Source organism: Mesoplodon mirus (assembly GCF_964341445.2).
Source record: "Mesoplodon mirus genome assembly, chromosome: 2".
NCBI classification, from domain to species: Eukaryota; Metazoa; Chordata; class Mammalia; order Artiodactyla; family Ziphiidae; genus Mesoplodon; species Mesoplodon mirus.
Genome location: NC_138977.1, coordinates 33,689,913 through 33,711,022, shown reverse-complemented (window position 1 = coordinate 33,711,022; position 21,110 = coordinate 33,689,913). Strand labels below are relative to the sequence as shown.

General features: G+C 40.9%; 1 protein-coding gene across 1 annotated transcript in view; it reads left to right on the top strand.

Annotated features, from left to right (window-relative positions):
• The window catches only part of GUCY1B1 (guanylate cyclase 1 soluble subunit beta 1), a 47,758-nt gene extending 29,295 nt beyond the window's left edge, over window positions 1–18,463 (top strand). The window contains exons 6-14 of the mRNA XM_082638047.1: window positions 2,394–2,624; window positions 3,892–4,008; window positions 4,974–5,107; window positions 9,466–9,663; window positions 12,746–12,983; window positions 13,962–14,102; window positions 15,494–15,648; window positions 15,954–16,080; window positions 17,197–18,463. Coding sequence (XP_082494173.1) covers window positions 2,394–2,624; window positions 3,892–4,008; window positions 4,974–5,107; window positions 9,466–9,663; window positions 12,746–12,983; window positions 13,962–14,102; window positions 15,494–15,648; window positions 15,954–16,080; window positions 17,197–17,220 — 1,365 coding nt within the window. The 3' untranslated portion in view covers window positions 17,221–18,463. The remainder of the gene's footprint in view (window positions 1–2,393; window positions 2,625–3,891; window positions 4,009–4,973; window positions 5,108–9,465; window positions 9,664–12,745; window positions 12,984–13,961; window positions 14,103–15,493; window positions 15,649–15,953; window positions 16,081–17,196) is intronic.
• The last annotated feature ends 2,647 nt before the right edge of the window (window positions 18,464–21,110 follow it).

The following is a 21,110-nucleotide window of genomic DNA, read 5'->3' as shown; positions in this document are numbered from 1 at the left end:
TAAAAAATGTGTTGCTGTTGATAATTCACACTGTCAGTTTTGAGTGATAATTTCAAGGTATTGCTACAATAGCTGTGCAATAAAGGGAGCCATCATTTTTCCTTATTTCTAATCCAGAGAGTCACTCCCAGGGAGCTGTGTTTTGTGTGCTCAGCGTATTCAGCCCCAAGAGACATTTTTTCAGTGGCCCTAGGTTTGAGAAAAGTGGGCAGAGGGTACCCTATTTCAGTTTTCTTTCTTTATAGAAAATCTAATAGGCAGTGCTTTCTTAGATCTATAGTTACATTCTAACATGTGTGGGAAGCCCACACTTTAAGTACAGTATTACACAAATAGAAATTGTAACATTTAAATTAATTTAGAAAAGTATGCAGTATATTTAGTCTAGTAATGTCACATGCGATTTCACGGGTGTTTTTTCTTTCAAGAGTTGGTGTCATTTTTTACGTGATCCCCAGGTGCATCCTTAGTTTCTCTACAACTAGAAAGTGGGAGTATGGATAACGTAACATTATCAAATCCAGAGACATTTAAAAATTAAAAACTTGGGTCAAGGATTGAAATTCACCCGTGATTAGGAATCTCACTGGAATTCAATTAAAATTGTATATGCCTTTCATTTCCAACTTTGGATCCTGACACCGAACTAATACTTCACTTATAGTACATGAGCCTGTATCAAGGGGGTTGTAAACACTGGGTCTGCTCTTGGTTTGTTCATTACGTAGCCAAGCTGAGCAAGAAGTAAGGGCATAGAAACTTTAGGAAAGCAACATAAACTGGGGCACCCTTGGAAACTGCAGTTGCCATGGTTATTAGAGCCTTTGGTATGGGAGGTTGACAGCAGTAGCACTCTGTATAATTATGGGGTTCACTTTATACATCCCACTTATACAATGTGGGTTGTCTTGTGACCTTCATTTGTTCAAGTATTCCAATATAGATGTCTGAAATATTTGCATTTGGTAATTATATTTGGTATAGTTAATGTTTTTCAAAGGCACTGTTTTAATTTCCTGAGGTATTCTTAGGTTGAATCCCTAAGTTTAATAGGTCCAGAGCTACCAGACAATTTTAACTACTTCAGGAATATTAGACCATGTCATGAAGGTGATATACAAAGGGGAGGGTAAAAATATGATCAGAAAAGCTGTTCATTTTTCTGATTTAACCAAAGCAAAAGGGTATAATTGAGGAATTCATTAGTAAATTTAGGTTGCATATAACTCAGTTCTTCTAGCTGAAATGGAAACACAGCAGAACATCAAAATTTTAAGATTGTTTTGTTTTGTTTATGAGACTTTAGGGAAATCAATCTTCATGGGGCAGAATTTTCCAATCATAAATAAGAATATTAATCTTTCAGCAGTGTAGTAGATTAGTATGACAGTTTTAGTAGTAATATCCTGATTTCACCATGAAACTACATTTGGGAAAACATATACAATAGCGGACATATTAATTGAGGTTTGTTCTTAAGTGTCAGAGTTTGCTGCAGTGAACTAAGGAAAAAAGGGAAAAAGAGCAATGTTTTGCCTTCATTTAGCTGCAACTGAAGAAATACTCATTCAACTATTTCCCATTTTGATCTGGCTGCAATTTGAGATATGTTTTTTTCTCCTTATAAGAGGATGTGTTGCTTGCAGTTTCTTAAACTCGAAAGGAAAAATCTTTTTTAATAAGCTTAATCATTTATTTGCCTGTGAATAATATTTAGAAATGTAGTTATTCTTTAAATTAGGGAGCTTCGCTCATGGTCATGATTACTCCCATAGAATAAAGTCCTAGATTTGGAATTAAATCAAAAAAGGTAATTTGGGGAGGGGGGATTTTTATGCATTTTGTCGGTCTATTCTTCAGAAAGATTAGTCAGAATACCCCCATTAATGGCATGTGACGTGACTCTTCTTTTGTGTCCTACCTCATTTGATACTGTCATTTTATATACTTGCCAATTGATGGATAAAAAAATGACATGGCATATATTTTTAAATATGTATTTCTGTCATTTCATTTCCCTGTGTGTGCATGTCATTTTTGATCATATTAAACATACCACTCTGTATGATGTGTAGGGTGTCTACTGTACGTGTGCCTGGCTGAGGGGTGCTGAGCCCACCAGGACAAGGGGGTGCTTTCCCCCAAATTCTACCAAAGAGGCTGCATGGACCACTAGGGGACTCGTACCAGATTGGCTATCTTTCTGTGAATTTAGTCAGTCTTCAAATTTCATAAATCAATGTCCAGAAATAGTTTTCTATATTAGGTGTGTATAGTGTTTGCATATATTAAATTTTAAAAGTTAACCTGCTAAATGCAGTTCGCATCACCAGTTTCTTAGGTATTGTAACTAAATGCAGACAATTAACACCATTTCCCCTTTGGGCATCCAGGTTATTCAGCAAAGAAATGAAGAATGTGATCATACTCAATTTTTGATTGAAGAAAAAGAGTCAAAAGAAGAGGATTTTTATGAAGATCTTGACAGATTTGAAGAAAATGGTACCCAGGAATCACGCATCAGCCCATATACCTTCTGCAAAGCTTTTCCCTTTCACATCATATTCAACCGGGATCTCGTGGTCACTCAGTGTGGCAATGCCATCTACAGAGTCCTTCCCCAGGTAAAAATACATCACACTCCCTTGGGGCCTGAGACAAAAGGCCACAAAGACACTATTGTTACAGGTGACCATTCACACCTTTAACCCTTTGCTTATATATCAGGTAACATGGAGCACACTGTACGTCACAGAAGTTCTGTAACTGTAAACTAAGTATGTTTGAGCATACTGCAGCTCTGCCTAGGACAGCTACTTATTTTTTTCTGTTTTAATCACAAGGGCAGTGGGAGAATTCTGTGGGAATAGTGTACTTGTTTTAATGAGGAAGTGAGTAACTTTCCAGTAACATAATCAGTTTTCACTTAATTTATTCAACATGGAGGAAGTAGTCACTGAATATCTACTGTCTGAAAATAACTTTCAAAATCAACCACTGACATTTGCAGGGAAAAGAAAGGAATTTAAAATACACCAAAGAGGAAAGCAATAGAGGTTACCGTGGGGTTTAGTAGAAAAAGCATCAAAAGACAGCAGTTGGGTGATGCCAGGAATGTATGTTTGACTTGTATTATTATTATTGTTATTATATTATCTTCTTATTCAGACCCATTGTCAAGTCCTCTCTTCCTACTTTTCTTTTCTCTCCTTTTCTGACTTTTGGAATTGCACATGACATGTGTCTAGAGATACTTTTTGCTTGTAATTAAGGACACAATTCAGGATGAACTCACATGGGATCTGGCATGAACCCGTAAATCTGGAAGCAGAACGATGTGTGGACTGGGCTGTTATGCTGGCTCTGCCTCTCCTCCATTGATGACCTTGACTGTGTCACGTCCCTCTTGGCCTGCTTTCCCCTTGTTATACTGTGAGGCTAGAGGGTGGATGGAGATCACTTAGTGTAAGCTGTCACTCACTTTCCCTTTTATTGTTAATTAGCCGTCTCCTGATAAACTATGAGTGTCGTGGGTGGTTTTGCTATTTAAATTCCATTTTAAGCCATGGACATCTAACCCCTCATGCTACAATTTAAAAGCTAAGTTCCATTCTTTTTTCTTCAAAAATTCTTCTCTTGTTTAGATTAGCTTATATTTGAATATTAGTCCCCTGATTCCACATTAGGTTTCATGTTCAGGCAACTACTGGATGTTCATTTAGTTGCCAAGCTGCTTAGATGATGATGTGAGTCCACAGTTGAGGTCACTTTCCTACATAATAATTACGATTTTCTATGTTGAAGTGCTGTTGAGCTGGTCTGATCTAATAACTACTATCAAATCATAAGCATTATCGACTAAGTATCCTTTTCTTTTCATCTGCATTTTAGCTCCAGCCTGGGACCTGCAACCTCCTGTCTGTCTTCTCCCTGGTCCGTCCTCATATTGACATCAGTTTCCACGGGATCCTCTCACACATCAATACGGTCTTCGTGTTGAGAAGCAAGGTAACTGAGATATTACTTCAGTAAATGTGAGGAAGTAAGGTCTGTTACAGATTAGAAGTGTTCCACAGGGAGAATTAGCTGCAAAAGCATTCTGTGAGATGCAGAAGGTATATAGAGAGAAAAACCGGAGCCTGAAGGGAGTCCTGTTTCAAAGGCAACGGTGCTGATTTGGGGGTTGCCTGTAGGGCAGTGGGACCCTCTCCTCTGGTTAGAAGAAACACGTGAGAGTTTGGAGAAGGCCTTGCCCAGGCTGCCCGGGTGCACACAATGAAACCAACACCTTTTACTCAATATACAGCTACAGACTCCTGTTTTAGAAATCTGGGGAACTAATAAAGATTTTTTAAACTTCACCCAAAGCCACTGGTTTGTTGTTCCCTAAATTGTCCGTTATTCTTCAGGGCATTTTTGTGGGGAAATACAAGTGATAACATTTTCATTCAGTTGATAGTTGGTCGTGCCCAGATCTCGTAGTTTCTGTTCTTGGGGCTGTTGTAGCCCAGGTGTTCCAGAGGACGAAGCTCATCATCGTTTCCGCCCTCCACCTACAAAGGTCTTCCCCGCACCTACTTCCTGTATTTGGAACCAGCTGCTTCCAGCTGCTCTGTGCATGTAGAGGTGGGCATGGAGACACTGGGTCTGGTCTTTGCTAGAGCCTGGGATTACGTGCTGTGGCCATGGTGGAAAATCAGAAATAAGACTCACTGAAGCTTTCCATAAAGATGTGAGAGTAGCACAGCTACTGTCTTTCTGGGTTCAAAGGAGACGGTCAGTTGGCTTTTCTGCAGTGATGTAAGGCTGTCTGCTTGTTACCTGGCGGACTCTGGTGAAACGCCTCTCCTGTTCTACCTGGGCCGATGTTCTCCCTTACGGTTTGGTGGGAATGAAGTCTCTGTGTCCTTCTCGGCTGAGTCGTTAGGTAGAGACAAAGGCATGAGTGGACGGTTGTGTCTTGCCTTTTCCAGGAAGGGTTGTTGGATGTAGAGAAATCAGAGTGTGAGGATGAACTGACGGGCACTGAGATCAGCTGCTTACGGCTCAAGGGCCAGATGATCTACTTACCTGAAGCAGACAGCATACTTTTCCTGTGCTCACCAAGGTAATCACTTCGAGGTGAATTACAGTAGATAGAAGTACCCATCTTGCGCTAATGAAGGAGTCCAATATCTTTTTATTCAGTTGTTTCTACAACGTATGCTTAGACTTCACAACTCTTTTTATACGCCTCTCTATAACAAGGATAACTTCATTGAACATTTGCAATAAACTCGGAAGAAGTCATGTCTTCTGTTTTATTTGCCATATCTTAGTCAATTTGCTGTGTTTTTGCCATTAGATTAGGGGATCCCTAATCTGAAGGTAGCTAACTCTGTAGCTTTGTACCTTCCAAAGACGCATGATATGTCCATAAGCAAACCTTTAAAGCATGTAATGCGATGGCAGAAATACATGGTTATATTTGGCACCAAGAAATTACTTTTCTAATGATTTCTGGATGTAAGCTATTTTATATTAAAACTATTTCACTACTTTAACTGAGATACACTATTCAAAATATAGTTTTAAGTTGACATTTATGTAAATAACGTTATTTATAATAAACATCGGGACTTCCCTGGTGGCGCAGTGGTTAAGAATCTGTCTGCCAATGCAGGGGACACGGGTTCGAGCCCTGGTCCGGGAAGATCCCACATGCCGCAGAGCAGCTAAGCCCGTGCGCCACTACTGCTGAGCCTGCGCTCTAGAGCCTGCGAGCCACAGCTACTGAGCCCACGTGCCACAACTACTGAAGCCCACGTGCCTAGAGCCCGTGCTCCACAACAAGAGAAGCCACCACAATGAGAAGCCCGTGCACCGCAACAAAGAGCAGCCCCACTCGCCACAACTAGAGAAAGCCCATGCACAGCAACAAAGACCCAATGCAGCCAAAAACAAATTAATCAATTAATTAATTTAAAAAATAAATATAATAAACATTAGAGGGAAGTAAAACTGTAGGTTGGTATTTTCCCAGCGTGACAAGCATTCTACTAAAAGGTGCATGGGAATTTAGAATAAGAAACATATATCTAAATTTACTTGAGAGCAGTATACATAGATAACTATAGAACTTGTTAGCTGATATTTTGTGTATTTATAACTTTGTGCAGACAAAATGTATGCACATTATTTAGTATCACTCAAGAAAAGATGTTTTGGTGGGCTATTGATTAAAAATTTAGTTTAAAGTCCAACTGATCACTTTTCATTTAAAGATATTGTCTTAAAATTTCTGAAAAATCAAATGAATTTTGTAACACCTTCCTTGGAAATTATTAATATGGTATTAAAGACTCATGATGGGTTTTTCCCCTGAGCATATATATTATGAAAATAAAAGAGACAAAATTAGGGAATATGAACTCTTTATATTTTTTATTAATAACCTCCATTGATCTAACTACATCTTCAACTGCTACAAATAAGTGGTCTTCCTTCTGCCTCTTTCCAAGTTGAGCATTGGTAGAATGACAGCTTCTCAATAGGGACAGTTTCTATTCATGGAGAGAAAGGTTTCTTTGGAAATAGAAGCAGGAAATTTAGAGTCTACTTGCTAATCGCCATATGCAGAAATTGGCTACATAGTGACACACTCACCGATCGTCATATGGGAGCTGCTCATGTGTATAGAGAAACCAGTACTCACACAAAATGAGATCAACTGAAAGCAGTTTTACTTACAAAATAAATAACCCCAAGAGGAAAAAAGTTACTGGCACAAAAACAGAAATATAGATCAATGGAACAAGATAGAAAGCCCAGAGATAAACCCACGCACATATGGTCACCTTATCTTTGATAAAGGAGGCAGGAGTACACAGTGGAGAAAAAACAGCCTCTTCAATAACTGGTGCTGGGAAAACTGGACAGCTACATGTAAAAGAATGAAATTCGAACACTTCCTAACACCATACACAGAAGTAAACTCCAAATGGATTAGAGACCTAAATGTAGGACCAGACAGTATAAAACTCTGAGAGGAAAACATATGCAGAACACTCTATGACATAAATCACAGCAAGATCCTTTTTGATCTTAGAGAAATGGAAATGGAGACAAAAATAAACAAATGGGACCCAATGAAACTTAAAAGCATTTGTACAGCAAAGGAAACCATAAACAAGATGAAAAGACAACCCTCAGAATGGGAGAAAATATTTGCAAATGAAGCGACTGACAAGGGATTAATCTCCAAAATATACAAGCAGCTCATGCAGCTCAATATCAAAAAAAAATCCAATCCAAAAATGGGCAGAGACCTAAATAGACATTTCTCCAAAGAAGATACACAGATCACCAACAAACACATGAAAGGATGCTCAACATCACTAATCATTAGAGAAATGCAAATCAAAACTACAATGAGGTATATAACCTCACACCAGTCAGAATGGCCATCATCAAAAAATCTACAAACAATAAACGCTGGAGAGGGTGTGGAGAAAAGGGAACCCTCCTGCACTGTTGGTGGGAGTGTAAATTGATACAGCCACTATGGAGAACAGTATGGAGGTTCCTTAAAAAACTAAAAATAGGACTACCATATGACCCAGCAATCCCACTGCTGGGCATATACCCTGAGAAAACCATAATTAAAAGAGTCATATACCACAATGTTCATTGCAGCTCTGTTTACAATAGCCAGGACATGGAAGCAACCTAAGTGTCCATCGACAGACAAATGGATGAAGAAGATGTGGCACATGTATACAATGGAATATTACTCAGCCATAAAAAGAAGCGAAATTGAGTTATTTTTAGTGAGGTGGATGGACCTAGAGTCTGTCATACAGAGTGACGTAAGTCAGAAAGAGAAAAACAAATACCGTATGCTAACATATAATGGAATCTAAAAAAACAAAACAAAAAACAAATGGTTCTGAAAAACCTAGGGGCAGGACAGGAATAAAGACGCAGATGTAGAGAATGGACTTGAGGACACAGGGAAGGGGAAGGGTAAGCTGGGACGAAGTGAGAGAGTGGCATGGACATACATACACTACCAAATGTAAAATAGATAGCTAGTGGGAAGCAGCTGCATAGCACAAGGAGATGAGCTCAGTGCTTTGTGACCACCTAGAGGGATGGGGTAGGGAGGGTGGGAGGGAGATGTAAGAGGGAAGGGATATGGCGATATAAGTATACATATAGCTGATTCACTTTGTTATACAGCAGAAACTAACACACCATTGTAAAACAATTATATCCCATAAAGATGTTAAGAAAAAAACGGGAAAAAAAAGTTAATAGCTCATTAAAATAATAATAAATAAGTTTTGAGAACAATGAGACATAATTTGATTAAGTTTTCTCACTCAATATGAGCATTTTAACCCTTCATTTTCATTTTACAGTTATAGTCATTTTTCCTCTGCTCACTGGAAGGTCTTGTAAACCATTTGGTGGATGATCTGGCCTCTTTCCTGAAGGGTGTGTGTCAATAGTAAACTGATCATTTTATTTTTCTTTATTAGCATGCTAATTTTTGCTTTGATTTATGGACATTTCTGCTGAGAATATATTGCAGGGAGACATTTTATTAATCCCAATTTCTTTAGTAAAGTCACAACACAGTTATGTCATTTTAGAGAAATTATTATTATGTACGACTGGAAATAATTACTTTGCATTTAAAGAATTCAAACCAAGAATGTAACCTTCAGACACTTTAACCGAATACTAAATTTTTTAAAAGTCAACTTTTTACTTACCATATCTTCACCGAATCAATAAATATTACATTGTTCTAAGAATGACTTAAGTTACAAAGATGCATCAAATTCAGCAAGAGCAAATACTGTTTCAAATAAATGAGAAAATTTGTCAAAGAAAATAACAGTAGTAGAAGAAATTAGAGCCAGAAATAAGAGTAGAATAGAAAGTGCATGTTAGAAAGTCATGAGTACAGAAAAGTCATGTTGAAGATGGGTCATAAATCAGGTTGTAAACCTTTCATCATCGTCTGTGAAAGAGAAGACACCTAGTTACGTCATAGAACCCCTAAGGCAACAATGAACTAGCTTCTCAGAAGAAACACTGTTATCCTTGTTAAAGAGAGTAAAGATAACTTTTTTTTCATCTCTTCATAATGAGGAAAAACTGTGGCAATAATAAGTAACAGGCTTGTGTTAAAAACCCGAGCGGGTTTCGTAGGGCAGTTTTTCACATTATCTTTTAATTTAGGCTGATGGCGTTAGAAAGTGCCATTTGGCAAAAGTGCATGTCAAGTTCACTGCTCTTTTGATAGATGTTTAAATATTGAGAAGAATGAAGCACATTCCTCTCGCTTTTCTCCAGATTTTCTTCTGCCTGACCTGCTGAATGGCAGGCGGCAGGATTAGACTCCTGGACAGGAGCCAGGGCAGTGTTACCGTGGGGACCCTGGGGACTGACACTGCCTCCTTCTCCCTGTGACAGTGTCATGAACCTGGACGACCTGACCCGGCGAGGGCTGTACCTGAGCGACATCCCCCTGCACGATGCCACGCGGGACCTCGTGCTGCTGGGGGAGCAGTTCCGAGAGGAGTACAAGCTGACCCAGGAGCTGGAAATCCTCACGGACAGGCTGCAGCTCACATTGCGTGCCCTGGAAGATGAAAAGAAGAAGACAGATACGTAAGCACGTGCCCTGTGCTTAAAGAGGGCGGGCAGGGCTGGCAGGGCTGGCCTGCGTGGTAGCCGGGGGCTCTGCTGTAGTTAAGACTGACTGTCGGGCTGCTCGCTGCGCAGCAGGCCAGTAAATCCAGACACAAGTTGCTGGGGCAAGGAACAGCGATCGTAGTCGGAAAGACGGCAGACCCAGAAGACGGCGGGCTCATATCCCAAACGACCATCTGGCCTGAGTTAGAATTCGGGCTCCTTTTATACTAAAAGGGGCGGGACCAGCCAAAGGGGCGGGGCTAAAGCTAAGCACTTCCTGGTTCCCCGGCAGCGTCTGGGGCTGGGAGGTGTGAATATCTTCCTTCCTGCGGCCGCTCCCTGGTGAGCCTAGTCAGGCTGTTTCCTGGGAGCTAAACAAGGGTATTTAGCTTAAGGCTCATGACCTGGGGAGCAGGGTTCCCAGAGATGGGCCATTGTGTACAATTTAATCTGATAAGCATCACCCCGTTAGTGGTTAGCTTGTAATACAACACAGAGGTTCTTCCCTATAACAAGACTCCGAGGCGTGGGACCCGCCGTAGGTCTGGAGTCCTAGGTAAACTCTAACACATCACTTAAATAGAAGTTATGCACACAGAAATCAATCAGTCCTAATAGTAATTTTATAAACCAAGCTGGTAGAATATACACTAAAGCATGTCTCTGGAAATCATTAGAAGAATAAGTCAAGTGCATATTTCAAGTCCAACTACCCGTTCATCCAGTTCTTCACACAAGAGGTGTACCGAGCATCTTCTAGGTGCCAGGGCTGCCCAGGTGCTGGGGGACACTGAACACTGAACTTAGATTTGGCCATTATATTTCAAAAGCGTTCTGTTCTTGGACTCCAGATTATTTTTGGGTTCGGCAGGTGTGAGTCTGACAGACTGTAGTGTCATCTGCGATGACAACAATTGCATCTGTAATTTGATACATGAACAAAGGGATCAAAACACAAAACTATTATTTTTCTATGAATGGTGGATTAAATTATGAACTATTGGGCAAGTAACATTTAAGATAATATTTCGTTTTCAAATAATTCATTTAAACAAATACACATCGTGCATACTGCTTGGCCTTGCTTGAGCATATTAATTAAAATTAATTAAAAGCATGAAATCACTGACTTTCGTAAGAGAATTTTACTGGTGGTCTTGTGTGTTCATTTTTAACGTTTGTATAATAGGAAGCTATCTTGGAGAATTGACCTTATCTTCCTTCGTGTAAGAACTATGTCACTCTACTTGACACCATAGGGTTGGTAACAGCACCACTTCCTGTCCTTTTCTTGCATTGATGTGTGTGTGTTGCCTATGGATGGATGCTGTGCCCACAGGTAAACACATCAATTAACTGTTTATTGGCAGCTTAGATAGATAGAGAATCCACGTAAATGTCTGTCTTCATCCCTAGCTTCTTCCTGCCCTTCTGCTTTGTATAATGAAGCTGAAAACTGTAGTTTCTTCGACACCACTTTACTTTCCTCACGGCCCTGAAGGGAACCCCTTAAGCGTTCCAGGTATTTGGCAAATTTCCAAAAGTATGTGGGATGAGGTGGGCCATTCAAATTCCTCCTACTGCTCGAGAAACAACTCAAAATGTATATTTATCAGTCTGTGGTACATCTTCCACCATGAAAAATAACACATTTTATGGAGCTTGTAAGATAGTACTTAGGACCAAGGCTCACAGTCACCTGTATTTGTAAGTCTGAGTTACTCGGATCCTGCTCTGGCTGTTATATTAGAAAACCACCAAGGTTTCCATCTTCGTTGGTATTTGGTTTTCAAGGTGATTTAATTATAAACATTTACTATGAATTTTTGTTGAAATGAAGTAGTTGTACTGGTCACATTTAATATTCAAATACAGCTTTAAAATATTGTATAAAATGTTCTCTGTTTGAAAATGAAAAGTGAAACACTGAATAAATTCCACTAAAGGTAGCGAAAAAATGAGACCTCAGCTCCATTCTGCACCTTAAACTTGGCACCGGTGCCGTCTGGCTTAGGGGAGAAAGAGGCTCGGAGCTGGTGTCTCCTCCTATGCGCCGTCACGTCAAGGAACCGCAGGTCTGCCTGCTTCCGCTTCTCTGCTCAGCTCTCACCCCTCCCGTGTGCTCCCCACTCTCCCCGCTCCCCAGGGCCCCTGGTCCCATCAGCGTGGTCTCAGAATTCTCAACGGAAATAAGCTCTTTTCTGGTCTAGACCAATTTCTACCTGCTTTATCTGCTTCTTCCATGAAGGAGTGAGGCAGGAATGAAACAGAAACATCTGCCCTTTCTTCCTTCCTTTCCTTTCCTTTCCCTTTCTTTCTTCCTTCCTTCCTTCCTTTCCTTTCCCTTTCTTCCTTCCTTCCTTTCCTTTCCCTTTCTTTCTTTCTTCCTTCCTTTCCTTTCCCTTTCTTCCTTCCTTCCTTCCTTTCTTTCTTTCATTGAACTATAGTTGATTTATAATGTTGTGTTAGTTTCAGGTGCACAGCAAAGTGAATCAGTTATATATACATATATACATATTCTTTTTCAGATTCTTTTCTGTTATAGGTTTTTACAGGATATTGAGTAGAGTTCCCTGAGCTGTACAGTAGGTCCTTGTTGGGGAAATCTGCTTTTCACGTCAGATGACAAACGTTGAGGCAGATGGCTTATCCCTGAGAGGTGAACGTGTCCCTGGTTTTGTGGGATCCATACAGTGCTAAGTGCTTGAATGGCTTCTCTCATCCTGTGAATATCACAGCAGGAACCTCGACACACAAGACCACACAGGACAACTTTGACTTCCCAGTGTCAGTACTCTGTTTTGTCTGTCTGTTTTGTTTGGCTTATTTTGATTTGCTTTGAATTGGTTTGGATTTGGGGATGTTCTGTGGGATTAAAACAAACCAATTATTTATATTTTCTCAACTTGACTTACAAAGATGGCTAATAGTGGGTGTCCTGTCAGAACCCAAGCCTGCACAGTGCACATGGCATTGACGTCTACGAAGTGGGCCGTAGAGGCACTGAAGCTGCTCTCAGCATCTCTCACTGTGGCTTTGTCCTCACCCCTCTGGACAGGTTGCTGTACTCTGTCCTCCCTCCTTCCGTGGCCAACGAGCTGAGGCACAAGCGTCCGGTGCCCGCGAAGAGGTACGACAACGTGACCATCCTCTTCAGCGGCATCGTGGGCTTCAACACCTTCTGCAGCAAGCATGCGTCTGGGGAAGGGGCCATGAAGATTGTCAACCTCCTCAACGACCTCTATACCAGATTCGACACTCTGACGGATTCCCGGAAAAATCCATTTGTTTATAAGGCAAGTCCAGGTCCTGTCCTAATGCAGTGCCATTCATGATTCTGAAGTTTCAAGCCGTGGCTTCCAAAGGCACTGCAGTCACCATTCCCTGACTGTAGCCCAGGAGGCTTGGTACGGGCAGCTCTCATGCATTCGTTATTTACCATTTTCTTAAATAATTACCTCTCGTTCTAAAACATTCTCTTCCTTGTAACCGAAATGAATGGAACAGACGATTCCCTAGTTAAAATAAAATGTTAAATCCATGCAGGTGGTTTATCACACATAATATAAACATGGCATTCGTGTCTGTGGTCTGCAAGGGACATTTTTACTGAAAGGTAAAAGGGATTTTCACAGTAAAGAAATCATGGAGCATAAGAAGGGGACTCAGACCTGCTTTTAGATGACATCAGCTTGAAGGGAAACATTTATAAGGCATTTCTGCCCTTGGTTTCAATTAGTAACAAATATGAAATTGGAAAAATGACGTCAGTGGAATATTGCTTCGTAAAGGCAAGAATGTGAACTAAACCACCCCCAGGCATCTGGAGTCATAGAAGTGCCACAAGGAGTATTCATTTTATAGTCTTTTTCCGAGCAACAGTGTAACACTTGGTGAGCACATCATAAAAATCAGTGGTTAATGACCAGGATAAATCACTGAACTGGGGGCAGTGGAGCTTTGGCCCATCCAACCATCAGTGTTTTAAGGGGAAATAGGGTAGTAAATTGTTCTACTGGGTAGTAAGCATATCTGAGCTGAGAAACCGGGACTTAACTAGAGGAAAACTAATGCCTGTAATCAGACTCCCAAGTGCCAGATGTGTACATTTCCAATAATGACGTTTCTTCTTGTTGGAGTTGAAGGTATCAGAATTTTAAGAGATTCAGGGGAGGAAAGTTGAAAGTTATTGATAGCAATTGGAAGAACGTGTTTTGTGTAAGGGTAGCAAGTGAAACAGTCATGTTTGTACTGACCAATCTGTGCCCTGCTAGGTGGAAACGGTTGGTGATAAGTACATGACGGTGAGTGGGTTACCAGAGCCCTGCATCCACCACGCACGTTCCATTTGCCACCTGGCTTTGGACATGATGGAAATTGCTGGCCAGGTCCAGGTAGATGGTGAATCTGTTCAGGTTAGTAGATAAAACAGATATTATAACGGTAGTAATAGACCTTTTGGACAACCGATTTATATTCTTGACCAGCTAATCATTATTTACAAGGAATAATATCTTGACAACAAAGACTAAGATTTTTAATGTTTTTTTTCATTGAAGTATAGTTAATTTACAATGTTGTGTTTCTACTGTACAGAAAAGTGGTTCAGTTATACATATATAATATGTGTATTCTTTTTCATTATGGTTTAATACAGGATATTGAATATAGTTCCCTGTACTATACTATAGATCCTTGTTGGTTATTTATTTTATATAGAGTTGTGTGTATATGTTAATCCCAAACTCCTCCTGATTTATCCTCCCTCTTCCTTTCCCCTTGGGTAACCATATATCTGTTCTCTATGTCTGTGAATCTGTTTGTGTTTCGTAGATATGTTCATCTGTGTCATATTTTAGATTCCACATATAGGTGATATCACATGATATTTGTCTTTCTCTGTCTGACTTCCTTCACTGAGTATGATAATCTCTAGGTCCATCCGTGTTGCTGCAGATGGCATTATTTCATTCTTTTTTATGGCTGAGTAATATTCCATTGTATATATGCACCACATCTTTATCCGTCCTTCAGTGGACACTTAGGTTGCTTCCATGTCTTGGCTATTGTAAATAGTGCTGCAGTGAACATTGGGGTGCATGTATCTTTTCAAATTATAGTTTTCTCCAGGTATATGCCCAGGAGTGGGATTGCTGGATCATATGGTGGCTCTATTTTTAGTTTTTTTAAGGAAACTCCATACTGTTCTCCATGTTGGCTGCACCCGTTTACATTTCCACCACCAGTGTTGGAGGGTTCCCTTTTCTCCACACCCTCTCTGGCATTTTTTATTTGTAAACTTTTTAATGATGGCTGTTCTGACTGGTGTGAGGTGATACCTCGTTGTAATCTTGATTTGCATTTCTCTAATAACTAGCGATGCTGAGCATCTTTTCTTGTGCCTTTTGGCCATCTGTATAAACAAAGACTAATATTTTATTGAACCCATTGTACTACATTCTTCCATAGAAATGGGAAACCTGTCCACCTGTTTGAAATCTTCTTTATTCCATGTACTGAAAGTCATGAGGATGAGATAAAACCCCCTGTCCCTTCTGGTTTATTTTTTAAAATCTCTTTCCTGTGTCTCATGTAAGTTGCCAGATTCACATCTTTGAAAGCTTCAAACTTGACAAAAAGAATGTTTCTCTTGAAAGATTTTTGTGAGGGTTTTTGTCTGTAATATGCTTGGAGTTCTAGAGAATTCTTATGATTTTTATATGATGACTCTATGTTATTCTTTAATATAGAGTAAGCAATAATTCAGATTACTGAATTTATTAAAGGAGAGCTTTGATTTCTGCAGATAACCATAGGGATTCACACAGGGGAGGTAGTCACTGGTGTCATAGGACAGAGGATGCCTCGCTATTGTCTTTTTGGAAATACTGTCAACCTCACAAGCCGAACAGAAACCACTGGACAAAAAGGAAAAATAAATGTGTCTGAATATACATACAGGTAAGAGACACATCTAGGAATTTACTGATTTGAAAAATGTCTCTTTGCATGTGTTTTAATTCCCTGGGTGCTTTTATTACCTTTAACATTTATCACCTCTGCTCTTAGGATTATTTATTATTTATTTGAGAAGATGGTGTCATTATTTACATTTTAAGTGATTCTTCACCATCTTAGGAGTTTCTGCTATGACCATTGTTACTAAAACCTTGAGGTATCTTTAAATAACTTTGGTGTGTGTCACTTTCTCTGTGCAACCATACTCCACGCTTCTCTCCCTGTTCCCTGTTCCCTGTCCCCTTTAGATGTCTCATGACACCAGAAAATTCAGACCCACAATTCCATTTGGAGCACAGAGGCCCAGTGTCCATGAAGGGCAAAAAAGAGCCAATGCAAGTTTGGTTTCTATCCAGAAAAATTACAGGAACAGAGGTATGACTCATCAGAGTGTAATTCCTTTTTTAAGACAGACTGTAAACATGGGAGCTAAATCATAATCACTGAAAACACATTTCATTTGCAAAGAATTCTTGCTTACGTGAACTCTTCAGTAAAGCAGCAGAAATCCTGAACCATTAGTGAGCTGGTTAGAACAATACAGACTTCTTAGGGGAGACTTCATGGTTGCTGGTTTTGTCCTCTAATGAATTTAAAACCGAAGTACTAGACAGAGGAGACGTGGTTTTGGTTGTTCCTCCGTAATCTGGCTCAGACCCAGCTGAGGAGTGGGCGGTGAGGGGCATCCCCGGGCCCTCCCCAGTGCCCTCAGCTGTTGTGAGGTCGCCACCAGGGCCAAGACGGGGCCGCCTTCACGGGAGGTTTCCTAACTATGACGCTCCACATCCTTGTAAGGGCCACGCTGTCACCTCGGGGAATGTTTGGGCATCTTTGGACATCCTAGTCCCTCGTGTGTGTTTCCTGGAGAGAAGAGTGATTTATACTTTTCCAGAATCTAAATGATTCCGCAGGGAAGCTATAGGTGCATGCTCGTGCCCTGGGTGTACTCCAGCCTGAACCCAGGTGCTGGGGGGCCTCAGAACTCTGGGTTTCGCTCGGGGGTCCTGTGACCCAGGGTGGCTCATGACACCGAGGTCCTGCCAGCTTTGCCCCCGCCCAGTGGGTTGCATCAGAAACAAGTCTGATGCTTTGTTCCCCGCTGATGCACTGGTTCTTTAGAGGGGGTGAGACCCCTTGACTACATGTCTTTTCCTGGATGTACACATTCCTTATAAATGCTTTTAGAGTAGAAATCCTAAAAGGAATGGAACACCAAGTTCTGAAATATTTACCTTCATCTTCTCTTCACTGTTTTTACTTCTGGTGCTAGCTTGCTTCCTGATGTTCTTCTGATAAATTAGCTTCCCTCCAGTACTGCTCATTTTACTTGGGTGCTTCTGTCTCATCCAGCGTGATGATGGGAATGACTTAGAAAAACGGTAGATATCAATGCAGATCAAATTTTATTTAAAAAAAGAAAAAACCTTTTGGGAGTCCTACAAGCTTTATTATCACTGAAAATTAATACCCTATTTTTTCCACTTTGTAAAGGAAACAAAGCAGGATGACAACTGAATCTTGGACCTTGAGGTGAAGAGGACGGGGTGAGGTCCAGTCTTCCCCTAACTCATGCCAGGCCCGGGAGCAGTCACTCCCTCGGTCCTTTTCCATTTCCCCAAGCCTTTCTCCTAGTTATCTCTTTCCTTATTCATTATTCAGCTTTAGCTCTGCTTTTGAGTATTTTCAAGGTTTAGTATATTATCTGAAGTTTGGCTTCATGTGGGTGATGTGAGCTTCACGTGTCTTAAAATCTACTACAAGCATCACCTAACGTGGTGACTTGCAAGTAGTAGGCACCCAATAAATATTTGTTGAATTTAATTAAATGAAACAGAACAGTATTTGGCCATGTGTCTATATATATATTATATATATATATATATATATATATATAATATATATATACACATACACACACACATACACACACCATGGTTTTCCAAATCTGTTCAGTGCTCTCTCTATATATATGCATATGTGTATTTTAATGACTATAACATATAAAAATTTTATCATGTTGGTGTATATCATTATAGAAATCATTTTCTAAAGGAGTGAATTCAGAATTTTAGGGAAAAAATGCAATTTATTTTCAGACTCCCCAAATAAGAATTAATATATCATGCTAAGAAAATACTCACTATTTTGAATTATGCTAACTTTCCTTCAGAAATAGAGAATACACATTTCTGTTATTAAACTAGTGGGTTATTCATTCAGATCACATGGCAATTATAATTCCTCTAAAATGCTGTCGTTTGCATTGTACCCCTTGTATAATTATAAATCTCACTAATCCCATGCAGCTGTTAAAGCCACACTGTTTCACAATGAGCTATTGTGTTAGTTTGGGGTAAATGTTAGGGGCTCTGACCACATCTAGGGAAAAAGCTGGAAGCATGGCTGGGGTGTTCCTGTTCGTCAGAGCCCCTCCTGGCCCTTTATTCCCAGAAATTAGCTCCTTTTTCTTAGCTTACAAAAATGTGACTATATCCAGGGCATCATGTTCAGAAAACTTACTTTAATTTCGACATAGAATGCATTCCTGTTGGACTCATTAGCCTGTTGTCCTTCAATATCTCTGATAATTTATTAACATCTATCTTTATAAAATATAGTACAACTACTTTCGTGTAAAAATGTTTGTCTTTACATTTAGCATTTCCTATCAGCACATTGATATTTGTATAAAATGTTCTGTGTTCATGTGTAAGAGATCCTGCAATAAATTATTTTTTCCACTTGTCTGTAGACAGTTTTTAATTCAATAAAAATGAAATGAATAGTCTTGTCGGTCATTTGATTGATTAGTGCCATTTTTGGAAATACATCTTATCACTTTGCCTGTTATAGGCTTTCATTTTGATTCCCTGCTGTTAGGATAAAGCTGAATGGTCCCTCTTCATCAGGCCTGTTCCCAGATGGTATTTTTCTTCAATGACAGCGGCAAGACCATCCTTGGCAGGGGTGGGGAGGATATATGCACAGATACATGTGAAGTGACACTGACGAGCTCCCGGCATTTTAGGGGTGAAAGACACGTACAAATAACTAAACCGTCTGATATTCATAGTGTTGAAACATATTCAAGACACAGAAAGAATACTCAGAGCCTGAGAAACAGGCCAGAAGTGGGGTGGGAAGAAGAAGGCGGGAGATCAGCTGGATTTTGTGATGGTTTTGTCTAAAGGTGAATTAATGCGTCCCTTGTAGAAGCCTACTCTCAGTGTTCAACCCTTCTGGGTAGCACCAAAAAAAGAGAACCAAATGTTATGTAAAGGTAGGAGTTTCTCAGCTTGATTTGAGGATAATGTGTACGTGTTTTTAAACTTTTACAGAAGAATAGCAATTTATACCCACGCACAAATATATTTCAGAACCAGTTCATTATCTCATTTTACTTAAATCTTGAGGGATTCACCAGATGACATGTTCTGTCTCTTCGTCATGGAGGGTGTGACATTGTGGTTTGTAGTAAGAGATGTATGTTTGGTCTTAGTCCCCATCCCCTTTCTGGCTCCGAGCTCCTACAACTCTAGGAATTTCCTAAGTGATGAAAATGACAAAGGTGTCTTTCCTCATGTTAGTGACGTGACTCGGGGCCTGCGCTGGGTTGGGGGGAGCTTGTTGCCAGGTGAACCGACCTGGAGTTCAGAGGGTGGGAACTTTTAGTCCCACCCTGACCCGCGTCTCCTGGGAAGGGAGAGGGCCTGGAGATTAAATGCTTGCCAGCAGCCAGTGATTTCATCAAGCGGGCCTGTGTGATGACGCCTCCAGGAAAGCCCAAAGGTCGGAGAGCTTCCGGGTTGGTGGCCATGGGGCGAGGCAGGGGTGGGCCTGAAGCTCTGCGTGTCTCCCATCTGGCTGTTCTGAGTCACATCCTCTTGTAATTATCCAGGCAGCTAGTAAGTAAAATGGGTCCCTCAGTTTGTGTTTCTCTCTAGCAGGGAACCTTGGGTCTGCAGCCGGTTGGTCGAAAGCGCAGGTGACAACCTGGCCTTGCTTTGGTCTCCAAGTGGTTGCGTCTTGTAGGGCTGAGCCCTGAACTTGAGGAATCAGAGGCGATCTTGGCGTAGATGGTGTCAGACTGAGCTGCATTGTAGGACACCCCGCCGGAGTCCTGAGAGTTGCTCTGTGGTGGGGAAAACACCCCACACTGTAAATGGGTGCAGATTCTTACAGGGGAAGAAAAGAGTCACGTCTCTGCTCACCGTTAAGTAGGTTTCTCTTTGCAGCCTCGCTGCCGGCTCTTAGGACCGCTAGGGGGCAGCAGAGGGGCAGTGCCGAATCGAAGGGGGGCGGGCGGAGGGGGGAGGGGAAGGACACGGGGCTCTCGTAGGAAGCGGCGCTCGCGCGTCTTGGCTCCGGACTGAAGGCCGCTCCCTGCGTGCAATCTGGAATTCATCCCTCCCACTGTCCCCTACGGTCAAAGGAACGTCATGAAAATAATTATTTTTACGCCATTATGACCGTTTGTGTAGCAGGAAATCTACTCCCATGCATCATGTTCAGAAATTTCACCCACATTTTTCCTGCTGATTCTGTAGGAAGGTGTGTAAACGTGTCAAAACAGGCCATTTGTACTAGAAGCTATAATTTCGTCCAGAATAATTATAGGCAAGCTAAATTGCATGTAGCTCATGTTAAAATCTATCAAATACAAATAAAAGTATTGTTGGGCTTCCCTGGTGGTGCAGTGGTTGGGAGTCCGCCTGCCGATGCAGGGGACGCAGGTTCGTGCCCCGGTCAGGGAAGATCCCACATGCCGGAGCGGCTGGGCCCGTGAGCCATAGCCGCTGGGCCTGCGCGTCCGGAGCCTGTGCTCCGCAACGGGAGAGGCCACAGCAGTGAGAAGCCCGCGTACCGCAAAAAAAATAAATAAATAAAAATAAAAGTATTGTTTATTGACAAGGAGAAAATTGGAAAACCCCTTATTGTGCATTTAAAAATGCATTTAAATGATTCTCTCTTGCTTCTACCATATTGGAGAGAGGAAATAGTATAGGGTAGATGTAAAAAAACAAACAAAAGCAAAAACCACTGTCCGGAGAGTCAAGAACCTGAGTCCAGTTCTGGCAAGGCCAACCCTGTGGTCTTGGCATGTTCTTTAACTTCTTAGATTCCTAATCTGTGAAAGGAGCTGGACAAGATGATGTCTATAGTTAATTCTTGCTCCAAAATTCCAACGTTTCTGTGGTAAAAATTTTAGGGCAGGGATGCTGTGACTTTGGCCTGGCCCTCTGGGGAATTCTTAGAAAGACAATCCAGTCTTAACTCTTTTTAAGTCAAGGAACAACTTAGCATTTAGCAACTTAGCATTTTCAGATGATAAAGGACCTTCCATCTTCACGTGACGATTCTTTTGCAATGTTTTTGCATAAGAAGCAATTATGAAGCACCATTAT